The 19,354-nt window shown below is 40.8% G+C and overlaps 1 protein-coding gene across 10 annotated transcripts in view; it reads left to right on the top strand.

Moving 5' to 3' along the window:
• The window catches only part of ST7 (suppression of tumorigenicity 7), a 233,115-nt gene that overhangs the window by 14,326 nt on the left and 199,435 nt on the right, over positions 1 to 19,354 (top strand). The window contains exon 1 of one of the 10 annotated variants that reach the window (XM_084785755.1): positions 4,292 to 4,415. The exons of 6 other annotated variants lie outside the window; for them this stretch is intronic. In XM_084785755.1, the coding sequence (XP_084641881.1) occupies positions 4,388 to 4,415 (28 nt within the window). In that variant the 5' untranslated portion in view covers positions 4,292 to 4,387. Of the gene's footprint in view, positions 1 to 4,291; positions 4,416 to 10,238; positions 10,258 to 17,135; positions 17,173 to 19,354 lie in introns of those variants that run through there. 3 more of the 10 variants (XM_084785759.1, XM_084785757.1, XM_084785756.1) reach the window with 3 other exon arrangements.

Genomic DNA, 19,354 nt, shown 5'->3' with positions numbered 1-19,354 from the left:
TGGTGGGCCAAGGTCTTCTTGGGCCAGGTTTTTTTCAGAGTCAGATAATTGGCAATGCTCAGAAATGCTGGATGAGATAGTTTCTTTTGCACTGGAAGTGCCCAGGAAATTCACATCCAAGGTATTGGATGAATGTGTGGTTCTCTCAGTGCCGCTACAGGACGAGATAAATCCAGCACCAGAGCCCTCGGATCTGAGGCCTTATCCAAGTGGGGCTCAGACTGGCGACCTACAGACTTCTGTCCTCACAGCTGACTTTCCTTGACTCAGATACAGATGTGGATGCAGTCCTGTCTTTAATTTTAAATTCATGCTTATTTTCCTTCAGATTCTTTCTCTACTTTGAAGGCAACATTTGGAGGCACATGAAGAGCATCAACTTGCAACCCCACAAATGCTCATTTTTCATTGTTTCCTTCCCAGACATAAGCATGGTCTTATAAACATTTATTACCCCAAGAACATGATCATGTCTTTAAGATTTGGGCATGTGTGCCATCTCTCCAAACTGCAGTATATGTCAGTCTTAATTAGTATGTGCCGTAAGTTCAACTTCAGAATCAAAGTATTTCTTGTATATAATGTTTAGGTTGTAAAGGCATAGATGTACTGAATATGCCCACTGTGATGGTAGATATTTGACAGGGAAAATACATGCACAAAGCCTATCTCTCAGTACTAGCTTTTAAAGGCATTGCACATAAGCCTCATGAAACTACTGCTTATATGTGCACTGTAGCATCTTTTAATACCTGTGTCCGGGGCCCCACAGTAGGAGCAGCCCTGCTGGACACCTTATGACCTGCATCCCGTTCAAGGCATATTATACCATAATATCTGCTTCCTAAATTGTAGTGCCTTCAGATCTGGTCTTTTTTAATGTACATCATCCCCCGTTGTTGCAAGAACACACCATGGACAGAGCTATATTTTTCTCATGTGAGTCAACAGACTCAAGATGTCTGTATGACAGAATTGATGTTGCCTTGGTTATTCTTGTCACATATAACGATTTCACTGGGAGCTTCGGAATGGTCTTTCTGACTATTGTTCGGGCCTTTCCCCCATTTCCAGTCATTCCCATTTGAATGTCCTGGAGAACCCAGAATTTAGAACCATCTGCAAGTATGATGAGCCTGCTTCAGTATGTTCATCTTTTTGATAGTTCCAGGATGAAATAAATCAAAATATGAAAGGATGTACTCTACTATTTGTGTTTCTGTTATTATTGTTGTTATTTTTGTAGGCATTAATTACAAAGCAACTCAAACAAATTTCGGTTTCTTCACTTTTCTTTGTTTAGTAGAAGAAGGCCATGTATATATTGGTAAGAATGAGTAATGCCAGTTTTGAATCCATTTTAGAGGTTCGAGGTCTCATAGCCCTTACCTCAATGATAGCCTCTAGCCTGAGGTATTTAGTGTAGAAAAAACAGAGAAGCAAGTACCAAATTAACTGAGACCTAGAATAATTATGTAGAGCATGGAGCACTTAAAAAAGAAAAAGAATAGTGTTTTAGTCACTGTTTATCGCTTTGAAGAGACACCATGTCCCAGAGAACGCTCATAAAAGAAAGCAGTTTTGGGGGGCTTGCTTGCATTTTCAGAGATGTAGTCTATTGACGTCATGGTGGTGAACATGGCTACACTTATTGCTCTGGGCTACATCTTGATATGCTAGGGAGGGAGGGAGGAAGAGAGAGAGAGAGAGAGAGAGAGAGAGAGAGAGAGAGAGAGAGAGAGAGAGAGACTGGCTTGGGCTTCTGAAACCTTAAAGCCATCCCCCAGTGACACACTTGTTCCAACAAGGCCACACCTCCTAAACCTTTTCAAATAGTGCCACTCCCTGATGCTCAAGCATTCAAATATCTGAGCCCATGGAGACAATTCTTATCCAAATCACCACAAATATCAAAGACAGAGATAAATCTTTCAGTTCTGTAGAGTTGTTCAGCTGCGCCTTGCTTTAGGAATACTCATGCCACGTAGTAAATGTGGCCATAGGCAGCCGAGGGTGGCTCATAGAAGAGTAGATGAGGACAGAAAGGCACCATCTGGTGGACTCATATCTGTGCTCATTCTGCTCAATAAAATTATTTAAGCTCTGGTGGATTTCAGTCATATGGAAAAGAATAGGGAGCTGTGTAGCATTTAATAATAATAATAATAGCAAGATAGTTCACAGCCCCTTAAAAAGTATGCTTACATTTTGTGACAATTGTTCATATTGCCTTCTGTTTTTTTTAGAATTAAACCATATTTTAGAACATTTTAAGATGTACAGGAGAATTATGAAGATGGTATAGAGAGTTCCTGCATGCTCTGCACCCAGTTTACCCTGTTAGTAACATTGTATATGGCTTGTGAGATAGCAAATCTTATGGCTATTTGTTTCAATGAACAAATTAGTATTATTGTTATTGACTGACTTTCATATTTTATATAGTTAGTTTTGTGTGATGCTTTTTGTTGTTCATGTATATCACATGCCGTTTAGCATAATGGTCACATCTCCTTAGACGGTACTTGATTTTGAATGTCTTGACCTTTTTCAGGAGTATTGCTCAGGACATCTTTTGCTCTCCCTTCATTGAGCTTTCTTTGTTAAAATTTTTTGGCTTATGGAGTTTGGGGAGGAGACCACAGTGGTAAAGCACCATTCACCACTGCTTACTTTCCATTCACACTGGTGTTCTGCCCATTTCTTCTTGGCGAAGCTACACCCTTTATTTCTCCCATGATATTCTCTGTAAAAAGGACTCACTCTCTGCAGACAACATTCAGAGAATAAAGGGTTTTGTTTCCATCTATGGAAATAAGTGAAGAACACTCAAGCAAGAACAAGTAAAGGCTGTTTTTCATTCAGAGCTTGCTAACAAGGGAAGTAGCTACCATGATCTGTGCTTGGCAGGGATTCAAAGGCAGTCACAAGAGCACAAACATTTTATAGTGGGAAAAAGCAGGGGAAAGCTTCAGCTTTTCTTGGAATGGAAGCTTTAGTGTGGGCCAAGTAGACGTGTACATACCTAGTGGTACAAATATGGTCTTGTTTGGTAAGCCCTAAGTTACAACTGGGAATAGAAATTCGAGAGGCTATAAGGTGTTGATCAAATCCTGACCATCAGGCTATTGAATAGAAAAGATGTGTGCCTAGTGAGTTCAGTAGTTCTGACAAATAGACGTAGACATTGTGGCTGCAGCCAAGTTTATTTCCTTTCTGAAGGCCATAGTCCCAGATCAAGTTGCTGGTATCTGGTAAGTACCTGCTTCCTGCTTTGTGGATAACCATCACCTTGTGTCCATACATGGTGGAAAGCAGAGGAAGAGGAAGTGAGCTGTCTTGTGTATGTTCCTCTAAGGACAACAAGCTCTTCTGTGAATGCTGTCTTCTCAAGACCCAAGTACCTCCAAAGGCCCCAGTCCACAGGCTGTCATATATGTTGCTGCTTCTTGTATTACAAACTTCCATACAAAATAGATGAAGGCTTTACTTGCTTCGAACTTTACTGACAACTGTTTACCATTTGAGAAACTCTAGTAGCAATATGTAGTATCTGAGTCACCGGCTTAACGCGCTTGCCTCAGTTTGTATTTGTAGGTTTGAGTTCATGGTGGTGCTGTGTAGGGATGCCAATGTCTGTTTACATCCTTAAGCCCTTTACCAAAATCATAAACATTTGCATTTTAACACAATTGCTGTCATGTTAAGCAGAACCAGGACTAAGCTGAGGCATGTGCGGTTGCTTAGCTGCAGAATCTAAGAAGTTCCCAATCCTGCAAGGACAGGTTTGATTCTGTACTCTAAGTGCCATGTTTTCCACATCTCTGTCCCTCCCTCCTATAAACTACGTTTTGCTTATTTCTCTTCTGTATTATAGTTAGGATACTATGTGGATGTTTTTTGAGGTTTATATGTGTTAATAGTGAAGTTTGTTTTCTAATTAAAAATTTTATAGGCTGGAGGGCTTTACAATGATTGTTTATGAAAGGAGATGTTAGGAGTGTGGTGAGCCAGCTGGCTCCCCAGGTTCAGACACTCACCAAGCAAGCATGATGTCAGAGTCTGACCCCCAGAAGTTACACAGTAGAAGGAGAGAACTGGCATGCATAAGTTGTCCTTTACCCCCACACATGTGCTGTGGCACATGCATGTCCCCTATCCCAGCTTCCGCCAAGTAAATAAATAAATAAGTAAATAAAATAAAATTTAAACCCGGTGTAATAAGTCAATAAGTATGTCCTTTTCCTTGTTAATCTGTGGCCTGTAACTCACTTGAACTGCAGTAGACTCCGGACTTTGGCCTCTGGGTTTCTGTCTGCACATCTAATTGCGGTTGGATTCAAGTCTACTCCTTGTCTCTCTTCTTGGGCAGACTGCTAAGCTGAACATGTTTTCCTCGTGGGAAATGACAAAAGGTAAAATGTAAATAGGAAGGTGGACATACAGAAAACCTTATATAGGCCACAGTGGCCCTGGCACTCCAATCGCCAGGATCTTTTCCTGATGATAATTTGAGTTTACAATGCCACTTCTAAAGCTCTCTCGGTGGTTTTGGCGAATTTCCAAGCACACAATACAACTCCTTTGCATTTTCTTTTCACCTTGATGTCAAGGCAAACAGGCCTGGGTTCTAAAGAGGAGATTTTAATCTGCAACATAGCTTCAAACTCTGGATGACAGCGGAATTTGGCTCTTGTGATTCCCATTTCAATAAGTGGGATGGCCAGTCCTGTGTGACTTTGTGTTTAGTTTTTTTGTTTTTTGTTTTTTATAAACATGTTAGTCTTTGGCAATCTGATGCATTCTTTATGATCAGTGCATTTCATCCATGTAAATAGCGGAAGGTGTTTGTTTGGTTTTGGCCAGTGGCTTAGCTGAATTATTCTGGCAGCCTCATAACCACTGGTAAGGCAGGTATAGACTTACAGACCTTTGGCAGATATCTTCAGAGAGAAAACAAGGCATGGAAGGCTGGGACTTGTTTCTTACTAGATAAAGGAGGGGCCACTTTCTTTCTTCAGAACTATTTTTTAAAATTTATTTGTTTATTCACTCACTCATACTAGACTTTTGTTTATGTTTTTAATATAACAAAATAGTTATTTCTTGATCATTTGGACTTTAAGTGCTAGACTTTTGTTTAGTCTTGGTGAAACTTGAATTTCATTCCTGGCTTTAGAGAATTTCCTATGTAAGACGTTGCTTCTGATCCACAGGTGTAAACTCTCCTCCTTTTTCTTTTAGGCACCAATTTCCACAGGGGCTGGTGAGGAGCTCTCCCATTTCTGAAACCCTAGACTCCAGTACCGTGGACAACAACAGAGGGAATCAGAGGGGCTGCAAATGTAGCTCAGTGCTAGACTGTTTACCCAGCGTGTAGTGAGACTCTGAGTTCAGCAACCCCAGCACTCGGGGGCGGGGAAGGAAGAGAGGAAAAGGAAAATGAAGACATACCAGAAAGGGTTCCTAAGTGGTAGAATGTTGTGAGTCCTTAACGTGGGCAATGAAGTGTTTCGATGGGGATAGTTACAGCTTGTGAGGATAAAGCCGTGTGTTGGTGAAGTCCCAGCAGAAGGCTGTGATGTAATAACTGTTTTCAACAGTGTGGTCAGGATGATGAGAAAGACTACGCCACTGAAGGATCGGTTGTTGATTGAGACCTCTGGTTCAACTTGTCTTCCTCCTGATGGAGCTCAGCGTTTCTTAAGGTTACCCACATACAATCATAATAACCTTTATCCATCCCTCCCTTTACCTGTCTTCAGTTAGAAAATCCTGTCAAATTCATAGCACGTTATGAATCGCTCTTTAGTTCTCTCTTCTGCTTTTATTTCAAGCCTCATAATCTTATTACACTAATCTCCTAGCTGATCTTCCTGCCTCTAATCTCTCCTAATCTCTCCTGCAACCAGGATATTGCTTTCAAATCCTTTAATATCTTCCTGTTGCCTAGCAAGCAAAATGCAGAATCTAAACCTACTATCTCAGGCTCTAGCTTTAGTGTCGATGGACGATGGACGGGAACAGCTTGATATCAGCGTGACTTTCCTTCTCATTCTAACCCCACTTCAGGAATGTGTTGCTTTATGTGTTACCATTTTCATCATGCTCACATACATCACCTTACACATTCCTCACTTTAGTTATTGTGAAAGCTAGTCGGCTCGTCTACAGGTCCGGCAGCTCTCTGAATCCTAGTGCTTTCAAAGACCTCAAGTCCTAATGTGTCATTACCAGCATGACCCATTGCTTTCTCATTGCCCCCCTGTCCTGTGGTTCCCGGCCAGCCTTTTCCTCCAGTGTGATTTCTGAGGCATGGTGCACTCAGGCTGTCATCCCTTGGCCTTTTCTCCCCAGTGCATGTGCGTCTCTTTAAGCCGAATGCTTCCATTTTCATTGGTTCCAAAGAAAAACAAATACTTCATATGCACAACCCTCTCACAGGCCCAGCACTTTTTATTTTTTTACTTAGAAACTTTATTTTAAGATAACTTCAAATTACAGAAAAAGTGAAATTTCTGCTCAGCCTCCCTTCAATTGTTTGAGTTATTCAGTTGCTCACTCACTCATGATGTGGTTCACTCTTTGAGTGAAACATGTCAGTGTGTATTTTCTGTGTACAGAGATGTTCTCTTACATAACTATGGATGGACATCCAAATGAGAAACTGCGTTAAGTGGCCAGACCCTGGTACAGTACCACCATGTCAGTGCCAGCCCTGGCTCAGATCTCATCAGTGCCTCCAGGAATTTGATCTGGAACAAAATCTTAATCTACGATCATGTCTTGCACTGAAGTGCTTGTCTCTCTGCACCCTTTCAATCTGGAAAGTTCTTCCATCTCTTTTGGACTTCTATGACTGATACTTTTGAGGGCTTCATGAGGTTATTTTGTCCCTTCCGTTGGGTCTGTCCATTGTTCTTTGTGAGTTTGAGGTACTCATTTCCTTGGCTAGATTATCACAGGAGCGGCTGGGCGTTTCTTAGTGTAGCCTATTAGATAGCACTTAATTTTTCATTTGTTTTGCACTGATGATTCTCATTCTGATCACATAGTTATGAACGAGTTTGTTTCTGACGGGATTCTTTGCTGCGAAGTTATTTCCTCTGATAGTTAATGAGCACTTTTGGAAAGGCATGTTGCAACTCTGGAGTTCGGCCTCAGCCTCGAATACCACTCCAGACTCTTGGTTTCCCTTTCTACTAAGGGGAGAATAATTCGCTAGTTGTATTTACTGTTACCGTCAAGTTTCTCTGTGTCTGACTGACTTGGCAATCACTGTGCAGCACAGGCCAGACTTGTGGCAATCCTCCAAGCTTAGTTTCCCAAATGCTGGGATTATAGGTATGGACCACCATTCCCGCCCCTGTTATCATTTTTCATACTCAGTGGTCCCTGTGAAAGATTCTCAGGCTGAAGCGAAGTCTGTAATTCTTTGGCATATGTGTATTGTGATATTTTTTTGTTTTGTTTTGTTGTTCATTTGTTTTTTATACAAGGTCTTATGTAGCCCCGGGTGGATTGGAATTTCCTGTGTCATCTTGAATAATCTTGAGCACATGATCTTCCAGTTCCGATGTCCCCAAGTTGCTGGGATTACAGGCCTGTGCCACCACCATACCCAGCCAGTGGGTCATGTTTTGAGCACTCAATTACTTTCTAAGGTGTTCAGTCTCATTATTCTACTTCTGCATCATTATCAGCAATTTCTCCTGGGTTTCTATTTATATTTGTTTTGGAGAAAAATAGAAGAGATAATCTGGGCACAAGATATGATTATTGCCATTTGTAGGTTGTCATTCCTAGATCTTCAGGACAGAGTGAAGGAGCATTCATGTGTGCAAGCCTGTGTGTATGTGTGTGTATGCATGTGCACACACACATATATGCACACACAGAGACGGTAACAGTAAGAGACAATAGAGAGACAGAAAAGAAAGGAAGAGAGAGAAATACAGCCAGGGAGAGAGAAAAACAGACAGACGTACACACAGGGTGTTACATGGAAATTGTTTTCTTATCTGTCTAGTCTTTGTCTTATCTGTTGTCTTGTTTTCATGAATTTATTTGTTAACTCAAATTCTAGCCTTATTTTCCAGTTTTTTTCCTTTCCATGTTCTCCCCCTTCCTTTTTAAGTATCTATCTGTAACCAGTTTCTGTTACTGTCTCTTTTCCTTTTGACATACTTTGGTCCTTTGACATACTTGGTCTCTGAACAGCGTCACTCAGAATCAGTACTCACTTTGACATACTTGGTCTCTGAACAGCGTCACTCAGAATCAGTACTCATGGAGTCTGGGTTCTTGCACCCAGTATTCTTTGCACACTTGTCTCTGGCACACTGTTACCCTCCTGACACCACTGCCATGGTCTACTGTTCTAGCCTTCTGCTTTGGCTCTAGGCTCTCGGCAGGGCTACTGCTAGACACAGGTGCTGTCTCAGTTAGGGTTTATATTGCTGTGAAGAGACACCACGACCACAGAAACTCTTATAAAGAGAACCATTTCATTGGAGCTGGCTTCCATTTCACAGGTTTAGTCCATTATCATCATGGCATGGAGCATGGCAGCGTGCAGGCTGACATGGTGCTCGAGAGTTCTACATTTAGATCAGCAGACACCCGGAAGAGAAAGTGACACCGAGCCTGGCTTGATCTTCTGAAACCTTAAAGCCTACCCATATTGACACACTTCCTCCAACAAGGCCACACCTCCTAATAGTGCCAGTCCCTATGCGACTATGGGGGCCCTTTCATTCAAACCACCGTAGATGTTCTCCTTCACCTCTCTGGGCCTCAGAGCTGTCTTTATCCATCATTCTCTGCCTCAATGTTTACAGATACCTTACTGATCCCCTTACTAATGACAAAACTAACATTTCCAGGAAGGGAAAGAGGAAGACCTACTTTCCTTTCTCTTTCTTCTTTCTTGTTACTTGTAAACCTAAACAGTCTATTATATGGTTATTGCAGACTTGGGATTGCATTTTTCATTATTACTAGTTTACAAAAAATAGTGGCTCTGGGTTTCAGACCTGGGGCCCTGAACAACATAGCCAAGCCTTACCAAGGACTTCAGCCCCAGCCCCAGCCCCAGCCCCAGCCCTAGACCTGGGATTTAGAAAGTATTGTCCTCTTTCATTAAGCTGTGCCATCGTGTTACACCCCTCAGTTCTGAAGGTAGGATTGTTCTAATTCTGTGACTGTGAGAGGACGCAGAGAATGGAACTATTCTGAAAAGATCCTCTGTGCTGGGAAGCAGCACCCCAAAAGCAAGCCCCAGCCCACACCCATTTATCTCTCAGGTAGGGAGGCAGAGAAAGAATGTGTTTGGATATTAACATTAGAATAATGACTTACGAAGGCCTCTATTGTGAAGAGGAAACTTCTCCCCTTTGCCTGAAGCTTGTTATAGGTTAATCCACCTTTTTCTGTGTGGCAGAACGATCTATTGGTCTGTCAACTTTTCCACCAGACCAAAAGTTATTTCAGGACAGGACTTGCAGGCTTGGTGAGAAGAAGGCGTGTCTGCATGGACACTTGTGGTCCTGGTCCAGCACTCTGTCCAGCTATTGGAGGCCTTGGCTTGAGTTATACTGTTTGCTAGCCTTGGTTTTTACTTAGATCTGATCCTAAACTCCATGGTCTTTTAAACTCACCTCACCAGGTTCCAGACTAAGATGGGGCCTGTCCCCTTTTAGCTACAATGTGGTTCATTCAGTCTGAGAGATTTTCTGCTATCTAGCTAGTGTGTCTTACATCCATATTATACACAGCTTAATGTGTATTTTTAGACACTCCACTTATTGTTGTACTTGATTTACCTCCCATTTGTCTCAGGACACAGTGATCGATAATAGATATATGAGTGATGATGCTATTAGCTTATGTTACTTAAATTATTTAATATCAGAAGGTCAGTATCTTAGATAGTGGGTAATTGACTCATTGTTTACTAGTTATTTTGAGGGTTAAACGGGTTATAACATATGTAACTGTGGTCCCATTCCTGGCAGACTGAATGTCAAGTACAGACATTGTTTACTCTGTTGTACTTCAAGTGGTTCACAGGATGCTAAGTCAGCCCGCACTGCACTGTCCCAGTCACTGTGGATTCTACCATGACCTGAAACCTGGCCTACCCTGGAAACAGTAGCTGCGTGATTACATTTGTTAACAAAATCAGGTCCTGCACAAGAGCTGTCTGTGGCTTGGGTTTGGATCCTAAGTCCTCTGCATCTGCTGCACCCACAGTCAGTAAGTCTTTCCGCCACTAGATGGTGCTTGTCCGTGTGTCTGTGAGCCTCTCTGATGGAAGCCTGTATTGTTTTGGGGGCGAAACACACGTTATAGACCTTTGAGAACTGTGTAGTGGTGTTGATACTCATGCTCACCCTGATGATGGATGCCCACTGTACGGTAGGGGCAAAGTTATCTGAGAACTTAAGAAGTTCAGATTGGCCATTCTGTTAATCATTGTTTATTTGTTTTAATTTCCAACCTCTAAGTGTAAACATGGGATGTTGAAAACAAACAAAAATATGAGAGGAGGAAACAACAGGGTTATGATATTCATACTGCAGAGATATATTCAAAATTGGAATGAGGGTAATTCCTGAATTAGTTAAAACTATCAGAGTTACAAGCCAACAGGGCAGAGTCTGAAAACACCTTATCCCATGTAATTTCCTTTTTCAGTATGATCAGGAAAATATAGCATATAGCTCCCAGTGAGACCTATATTTTTTTCCACTTAAGAGGTTTAATAGAGAAATACAGGAACCATCTCTGGAGACACAGGTGGATATCTCTCTCTCTCTCTCTCTTATATTATATATATATATATAGAGAGAGAGAGAGAGAGAGAGAGATAAAAAGTAGTGAAAGGTAGAGAGGTAGAGAGAGGTAGAAAGATAGACAAGGGGAGAGAGAGAGAGAGCGCCATGTGGAGGGTCTGTTCTTTTATATGGCCCAGGGCAAGGCCACACCCCATGGCAGGTAGTGAGACCTATTGATAGCGGATAATCAACACAGTGTATGCACAAGGAGCTCACATCACTCCAAGTTTAGTGACTCCTTAAAAAATTTAAAGTATTTCTGCCTTATCACCTGATAACATTCCAGGCCTGCCTCACCTGATGATACACAGATAAGACCTGGTCCCTTCTTTGCATAAAGGTAGGGGTAGTTAACTATATTTGGCTGAAGTTAGTTGTTCTGGCAGATACAACATATAAAGAGAGGAAAAAATTACCTGTTTGTGGCATAGGACAATTGGAGACAGCCTGAGAGGGGAAGCCGGTGAGATATTTCTTACTCTGTATTTTCCATGGAGAGAAGACATAACCAGTTTGGGACTTAATACTTTGGTAAGTAGGTAATTAAAATTTTTTAGAATGTATCAAGTAGCACTCAGAGTAGACCTGGGCACATGTGATTAGAGTCTGTTGTATTTGGAAAAAGTGAAAAACTTTACTCTAATGAAAAGCTGAAGAACTGTGCTAGAAAGGACAGAATCTAGAATGTCTCCAGACATCGACACAACCGGAAGCAGTGGACAGTTTTCTCAGAATCAAATAGTTCAGTTTTTATTGTTGTCATTGTCTTTATTTCTTAATTGACTGATATATACGGGTCTTTGGAGAAAGTGAGCAGCTGTGCCCCAAGCCCTGCTGGCATCAGATAAGAGAGGGTGGGGCAGGCCCTGGGTGAAGATGCTGTATTAGCCTGGAAGAGCTCAGATCTTCACAGTGGAGGATCAGCTAGTGAGTAGTCAGATGTGTGAGTTAGAGGTAGAGAGAGATTTTTGTATGCAATCAGCTCATTGGTGTATTTGAAGTCCCCAGAGTAGGTGTGCTTACTGAAGAAGTAATTGTACACAGGAAGTGTTCATTGTATTCTGAACTTTCAAACCCAAAGTGGTTGGGAAGATGTGGAAGAGCCAGACAAGAAAAGAAAAAGAAAGAAAGAAAGAAAGAAAGAAAGAAAGAAAGGAAAACAGCAGGGTCTCTTTTGGTGAGACTGTTCACATTGTCTTTCCACATCAACAATCTCCAGCTCCTCATCCTTCAGCCCTTTAGTGGACACCCCTCCCTGGTCCCTGCTTTCTCAACAGAACACTACCCAATGCATAGGGAATTCAGAGTGGTGCACACCTTTAATTCCATCACTCAGGAGGCAGAGGCAGGCAGATGTATGTGAGTTCGAGGCCAGCCTGGTCTACATAGTGAGATCCAGTACAGCTAGAGCTATATATATAGTGAGACTCTGTCACAAACAAACAAGCAAAAAAGAAAACAAAAAGGTGGGGGTGTCTGATCTTTTCTTGCAGACAAATGGATGAAATTGAGCTAGACTCAGTGTAGAAGAGTGCTTATCGCACAAATGTGAGGACCTGAGTTCAGATCCCCAGTGCTCACATGACTAGCTGAGCTCCACCCTGCAACGCCTGTAACCCCAGAGGTAGTTGATGGGTGGTAGAGATAGGATTACTGGTTCTTACTGGCTGCCAGCCTAGCTGAAAACTAAGCTCCAGCATCAGCGAGACTTGACTTAAGCCCCCTGCCCGCAACGTGTATGTGGCAGCCTGGAGGTCCCCACTTAATCTCCACCTTATTTAGTGAGGCAGCCTTTTCTCCAGTGAATCTAGAACTCACCAATAGGGGCCAGCCTTTCTGGCCAGCTTGCTCCCAGATCTCTTATCTCCACTTTCCCAGCACTGACATTTTTGAGAAGGTAGCCTACCTGGGATGTATGTGGGTGCTGCATCTGATCTCTAGTGTGGCGTTCTCATCAGTGCTTTATCCGTTGAGCACCTCCCCAGCCCCAGTGTGTTTTACGTGCTACACACAACAGACTAATTGACTGAGGAAACCACTCTAACCCTGTGGGGGAAGTTACCCTGATGTTTATGATGGAACTGACTAGATCTATCAAGTCTACAAAACATTAGAGGAAATATCTTGACATGAAACTTTCTGTTAGATTCCACAAGAAAAAAGGGAAGTAGGCATATGGTTTTGTATGAAAATTTAGTAATATTTTATGTTGAGAAACCAGTTCTGAGAGTAAATGTAATGTCTCTTCATTTAAATAATCATAATGTCCTCCCATTTAAATAAACAACTAAAGATTTCATTACAGACTGGTCATTTTCTGCATGTTTGTTCAGATTCACTTTTCAACTTGAAGTTTATTATGTGTACTAATTGTACAGGATAAGTGTCACATGAGAATGTTTTCATACTAGTGTATATTTAGCAGATGCTCTCCTTTATGCTCTCACTCTTCCTTTATTTCCCCTCCTCTCAGCAGCCCCTTTATTATTCCCCTAGACAGTTTGCTTCTACTGATATATCAATATATATTCATATTGATATATATGCCAATAAATAGGCCAATGAAATAAACATGCAGTTTCAAAAGATAAAGTATAATCACCAGTGAACCCATAAAAACATCCTTAGCCTCAATTGGCATCAGAGAAATGCAAATTAAAACTACATAGACATTCTATCTCACCTTGGTTGGACTGGAAATCATTAAGAAAACAGATAATAAAAAATACTGGATATAGACAAAAAGAAACCTGCAGTTGGTGATGTAAATTTGCCTAGCCACTACACAATATCAATATAAAAATTAATCACAAAATTAAAAGCAGATCTACCATATGACCCAGTGATTCCACTCTTGGGTATTTACCAACAAACTCCAAGTCAGTGGATCACAGAGATACTTTCTACCTTTTAATTCATTTTTTAAAAAGTTTTGTTATTTTAATTGTTCGTGTTGGTGTTGGGGTGTATGTGTGTGTGTGTGTGTGTGTGTGTGTGTGTGTGTGTGTGTGTGTAAATGCCTGAGGAAGCCAGCAGAGGGTGTTGGTTACCTGGAGGTGGAGTTAAAGGCAGTTGTAGCCCCTGAAGTGGGTGCTAGAAACAAAACTCTTGTCCTCTGTAAGAGCACCAAGCTGTCTTAATCACTGAGCCACCTCTCCAGCCCCAACTCTCCACCATTTCTAGTGTGTGTTCTCTGGAAGAAGTTGACCAAAATTCACCTGTTCAAGTCGTGGTCTTGCTTCTGCCTTCTGCCTTTACCTATTTTTCTTTTTTTTAGTGATCTAAGATTGTGTTGGGGAAAACACTGGTAGGAAGATGGGACTTTAAGACAGTAAATCAGCTAGTTACGCCTCTCCACTATCTTAAGCCATTTATACAACTTTATACAGTTCTATTGTTAAGATTTCCTTAAACCATTTTGATTTTCATGTGGGTTCTTATTTTTCCTAGCATTCTGACCAATGCACAAAACACACTCAATTACTTTCTTGAAGGAAGGATGAGTCCACCAACACAACTCAGGAGAATTTACCTTTGACCAGTTAGAAGCAATAATATTAATCTTTCCACTTTGTGTGGCAGCATGATTATATGTATGTATATATGCATATATATGCCTATTCATATATGTTTCTCCTAAACATTTTTTTAAAAAACAGGTGGCACAAATGAAATATGGTAATTATACTCGTTAGTATCGTGAACTTCCAGGTGCGGGGAACAAGTCATTCCTTCTAAGGGATGAATAGTCAAGAACATGGCATCAGAGCATTATATGGCCAGGGCTAGCACTGGACTAAGAGTTCATGAAAGGCATCCCTGTGAGAGAGAAGCTGGCCTACAGAGTTGGGTAGGTGGAAAGATAAACTACAGAGTCTTAATTTTCCTTAGTTTATTACATTTAAAAACTGTGTGCCTCTGTGTGTGTATACATGCTTGCCACAGTTCATGGATGTAGGTTATAGGAGAACATGTAGGATTTGGTTCATCAGCATAGGCATCAAGCTCCTTTATCTACTTAACCACTTTGCTTAATTTTCCTTAGTTTTGTGATTATTTCTTCTTTGCTCCTAGCCTTTAGCTCCTAATGAGGACCCAGTAGTGGTTACTCAATCCTGTGGTCAGAGTCAGAGACACAAAATAAGTCAATGAATTATTTATCCTAGTCTGTTGCTGCTATAGTGGAGTGTGGGCCATCTGTGGACTGTCTTCTAACTTTTTATGGGATCTTGGAATTGTCAACTTAAATGTAAATTCCTTCAATTTAGAAATGTCAGAAGCTAATTAAATATTAGTATCATTTGAACTTAATAAAACATATATCAAAGAGCTAGGTATAAACTACAGGTTTGCAATTTTTATTTTCTAGTGACCTAGGATTGTGTTAGGGTTCCTGTCCCCTTACACCCTTATAGCAGATGGATTCGTCTTCCACCTTTTGGTTTCTGGTAATATCTCTGCACACTGCTAGTTCTTTATGTTTAGCTGTGTTTAAGTATGTGGTAGTTCATTTGGGGAAGCAGTGTAGGAAACTGAGCTACAACCTCTGCTCACTTTTGTAGAAGTCTGCCTGGTGATAGGCAACATGGGCCTGCTTCCTTAGATTAGACTTGTTGATGGGCAGATCGTCTGTCCCTAGCCAGGCAGGATATGAGATCATTATTCTATTCTTTCTATAGTCTGTTAACTGTCATTTCCAGAGTTTGTGCCCCTCCATGCCTAAGCCCTTTGCATAGTAATCCTTCATCCATTCTGCAGATGAGAAACTTGGCTTCCTAGGGGAAGGAGTCAGGCGTGCCTGTGTAGGACTGCCTCCCAAACTGTTTGAGTTACAGATAAAAGGCTGTGAACGGCCACGTGAGTGCTGGGAATTGAACCTGGATCTCTGGAAGGGCAGCTAGTGTTCTCTCTCTCTATCACTCCCACTGAGACTGGTAAATCTCCTCTCTCCAGTTTAAACATTAAGGCCTTTAATAAACTTAGGTACTTCAAATTGGAGAGCTCTGGCTTATAGGAGTTACAGCCAAGCTGCTGCCTTCAGTCTGGAGCTGCAAAAAGTCCAGAGATAGAAAAATAGACTTACCTGCTACTTTTTAAAGAATTTATATGATATATATCTTATATATTTGGCATGAAGCCTTTTCAGCCCCTTTGCAGACACAATCCCAAGCTGTGATAAGATACCCAGTGAGGGATAAAAGGGAAGATGAAATATTTCTGAGTTTGGAACAGGCATATCTATGGCCCAGAAAGGCCAGAGACAGAAAGTTTAGGCACATGGTAATGTTATTTTTTGTGACCAGAATTATCTTGAACATCAGTTTATTTAAGCAGTATTGTAAAAGAGTAGATAATTTGCTGCCTATTAAATCATTACTTCTAATATTAAAGTTTCTGTTTTTAATGTTGCTTTTGCCGAAAGTTTCTATTTAAAGCCAATTGTTAGAGAGACTGAAGATAAATTGTTGACTGCAGATACTTTCTTTTATTGCCACTGGAGATATTTTAAAAAGATGTATTTTTTTTAATGTATGTGTCTTGTGGATGCATACTGTGTGTGTGCATATGTGCCAAAGAGGGTGTCAGATTCCCCGGTGCTACAATTACAGCTGTTTGTGAGCTGCCCCGTGTGGGAGCTGGGAACTGAACATTTGTTTGTGTCCTCTTGTTGAGAAGCAATAGCTCTAAATTGCTGTGCTGTCTCTCTAGGCATGAGAATCCATCACCCATAGCTATGGACCAAATTGTGTGTGTGTTTGAGAGGGGAAGGCGTCTCTGTTACTTATGCTGGACTTACATTTCGAAGCCCACTTCCTAAGCTACTGAGTGCTGCATTACAGGTGTGTTCCACAGTGTCTGGCTCTGCATTTTAATCTCTCTCTATATATACCTAGCTATTAGGCAAGACAGGCTTCAAAGTAGCTTTAATGCCCCCATCAGGGTGGAGACAAGAAGTCAAAGAGCAGAGTGACTTTGGGACTTTTTTCATGTTGTTTACTATCCCTTTAAGTGGCCATCCAATATCCATTATTATCTTCATTTGCATTTGCAGATAATTATGTAGGCTTGCAAAATAACTGACGCAGCAACAGAGAGTTCTTCTAAGTTTTGGGGCATGAGGAGGACTGATGAATGTGTCAGAAAGTCCGGAGGGGAGTGCCAACTCACCAGAGACCATGTGGAAATGCAAAAAGGGTCTTTGTGCTGTCATAATGACTGGTTGGTGTCACTGGGCATTGGTGCCTAGGGACTAGTGATGTTACCTATTTAGTCTTATCTTGTTTAAAACATTTATAGCATCCAATTGCAGAAATGCTGGTGGCTGTATTCAAAGGTAAGAATCTTATTGAAGTTTAAAGATACTAACATTCAAAGCTCCTATATTTGGTATACATTGCCCACAATTCTTGCCCTGAGAATCTTCTATGCTTTAGCTTGGGCCAAATAATTAGTAGAGTATTTGAGAAAACATAAGAAATTTATTGATATTTGTCTAGGGTAGACACAGTGAAGTTGATACGGTATCTAAAGTTCTTAAAAACCCAGGGAAATGCTTGAAAAATGTATTCTTTAAGTAAAAGGAAAAAAGTAGGGGTGGAGGTATAGATTTCATGTTAGTTGAAACCTCAACCATCTACTGTTTATCTGTCTTAGAAGACAAATTACATCATTAGCAGTACTTTGTCTAAGAGTGTATCTATAAACTATATTTTCAAATTTTCAGGGTACCTTCTTCAAAGAACACCATAGGAAAGAAAACAACCAGTGCTAACTGAGGTTGAACAACTTTCTAGCTTTCGGTTCACATGAACTTAAGGTGTCAGCCTGCAAAGAAACCTTTTCCCTGTTAGGTCAGCTTCAGTGAGGAGCTTCATATGTGTGAGAGTTACAGAAAGTTAGTGAGGTCATAGATTTGTAGGGCAGTTAATGGTACTTTTGGAAGCATCTGTTAGTAGATGTTAACAGATCCTATGAGCCTTTGGGGTTTTCCTGAGTCAAACGTAGAAGAAGATGTTGTCTCTGTAACTCATTTATACAGAGACAGTGTGCGGTGGTCTCAGAACTATTTTCATTTTTTGGCCAATCATTTGTGATAGACTGATAGTTATCTTAATGTCAATAATTGTGCTAATATCAATATAGGCTATGTATTTCAAAGGACAGAGTTGACCATTTTCTTATTCTTTCCCCCTAATAACACAGTAATTACAAGATTCTTATTTTATTCTAACAAAATAGAATTGGAATTTCAGTTATACCCAGAGAAAAAAGTATAAGAGTATATGGAAAACTACTTTGTGCATATAATTTTAGCTGTAAATCAATTAAGATGTATTATTTTAGTATTTCAGGTTGATGAATTAGTATTTGCTTATGTTTTCAAGGTTCATTTGAGTAATTACAATTAATAGCATGATATGTTTTCGGTGCATTATACTGTAAATTATAGGCAGGTATATGCAATGTCTACATGTGTGTGGGGGGTGGTTGGTTTTTCCATCTCTCCTTCTTTACCTCCCTACCCCCTTAACTATGGATACATTAAAGGTATAATTCTTTAAAAGCTATTTAATGAAAAATTGTCCAAATTAAATACATTGAACATAATACTTATGTTACTGACTGAATCGGATACATGTACTGAATTTGATTTTTAGAATGTGGATTTTCCCTCCTGGTCTACTGGAGGATGTTAAAATGTTTCCAAGGAAGAGGTGTAAATGTTGTCTGTAACTCTTGTGGCTACTGACTTGAGTTTCTTTACAGGGAATGTATTTGCAGAGTGACTACACTTTGTTTGGAGCTCTCTGTCTTTCATTTCTGTTGTCTCTAAGCTCAGACTCTCTTAAAATGGTGCTGCCATAGTCTGTTACTTTTAAAATAGAAAGAACTGACATTTATGGTACCCCACTTAGGATTTTCCTGAAGTTTCTCTGCGTTCAGATGAATGAATACTGACAAGTGTAAGTAATATAACTTTTAGTAGAATACCTTGTTCCAGATACAAAATGCTTGTTTTTTGGATATGTAACAAAAACTTGAATTATGGACAAAGCTCCCAGTGTTCTGACAGTGGTTTGGTGGACAGTAATCACCAGAGGTGTAGGGAGGCAACCAGAGGGTGCTTTGACCTCATTCTGTAGTATCCATTTGGATCATAATCTTACCACTTTACCATGGATAAGTCTCCGGAAAGAACGAAATATTCAGCTTTTATAATCTCCCAGCTGATACAGCAGGCCCCTGGGAGTCTATGGGGGTGATCCTAGCTCAGATCCCTAGAGGCAGTGGATATGGAACCTGACTACTCCATCTCCTGTAGCCAGGTGGGACCTCCAGGGGAGGGAGGGCAACACCAACTCAGTCACAAAACCTTTGACCCAAAATTTGTCTTGCTTACAAGAAGTGTAGCGATAAAGATGGAGCCGAGATTGATGGCAAACCAAACCAATAACTGGTCCAACTTGAGACCCACCCCATGGGAGAGACCTCCCAAACCCTGACACTATTAGTGA

This window comes from Acomys minous (assembly GCF_964271855.1).
Source record: "Acomys minous genome assembly, chromosome: 6".
Taxonomy (NCBI): Eukaryota; Metazoa; Chordata; class Mammalia; order Rodentia; family Muridae; genus Acomys; species Acomys minous.
Note: the sequence above shows the minus strand (reverse complement) of the source record. Positions and strands in the feature narration are given on the sequence as shown.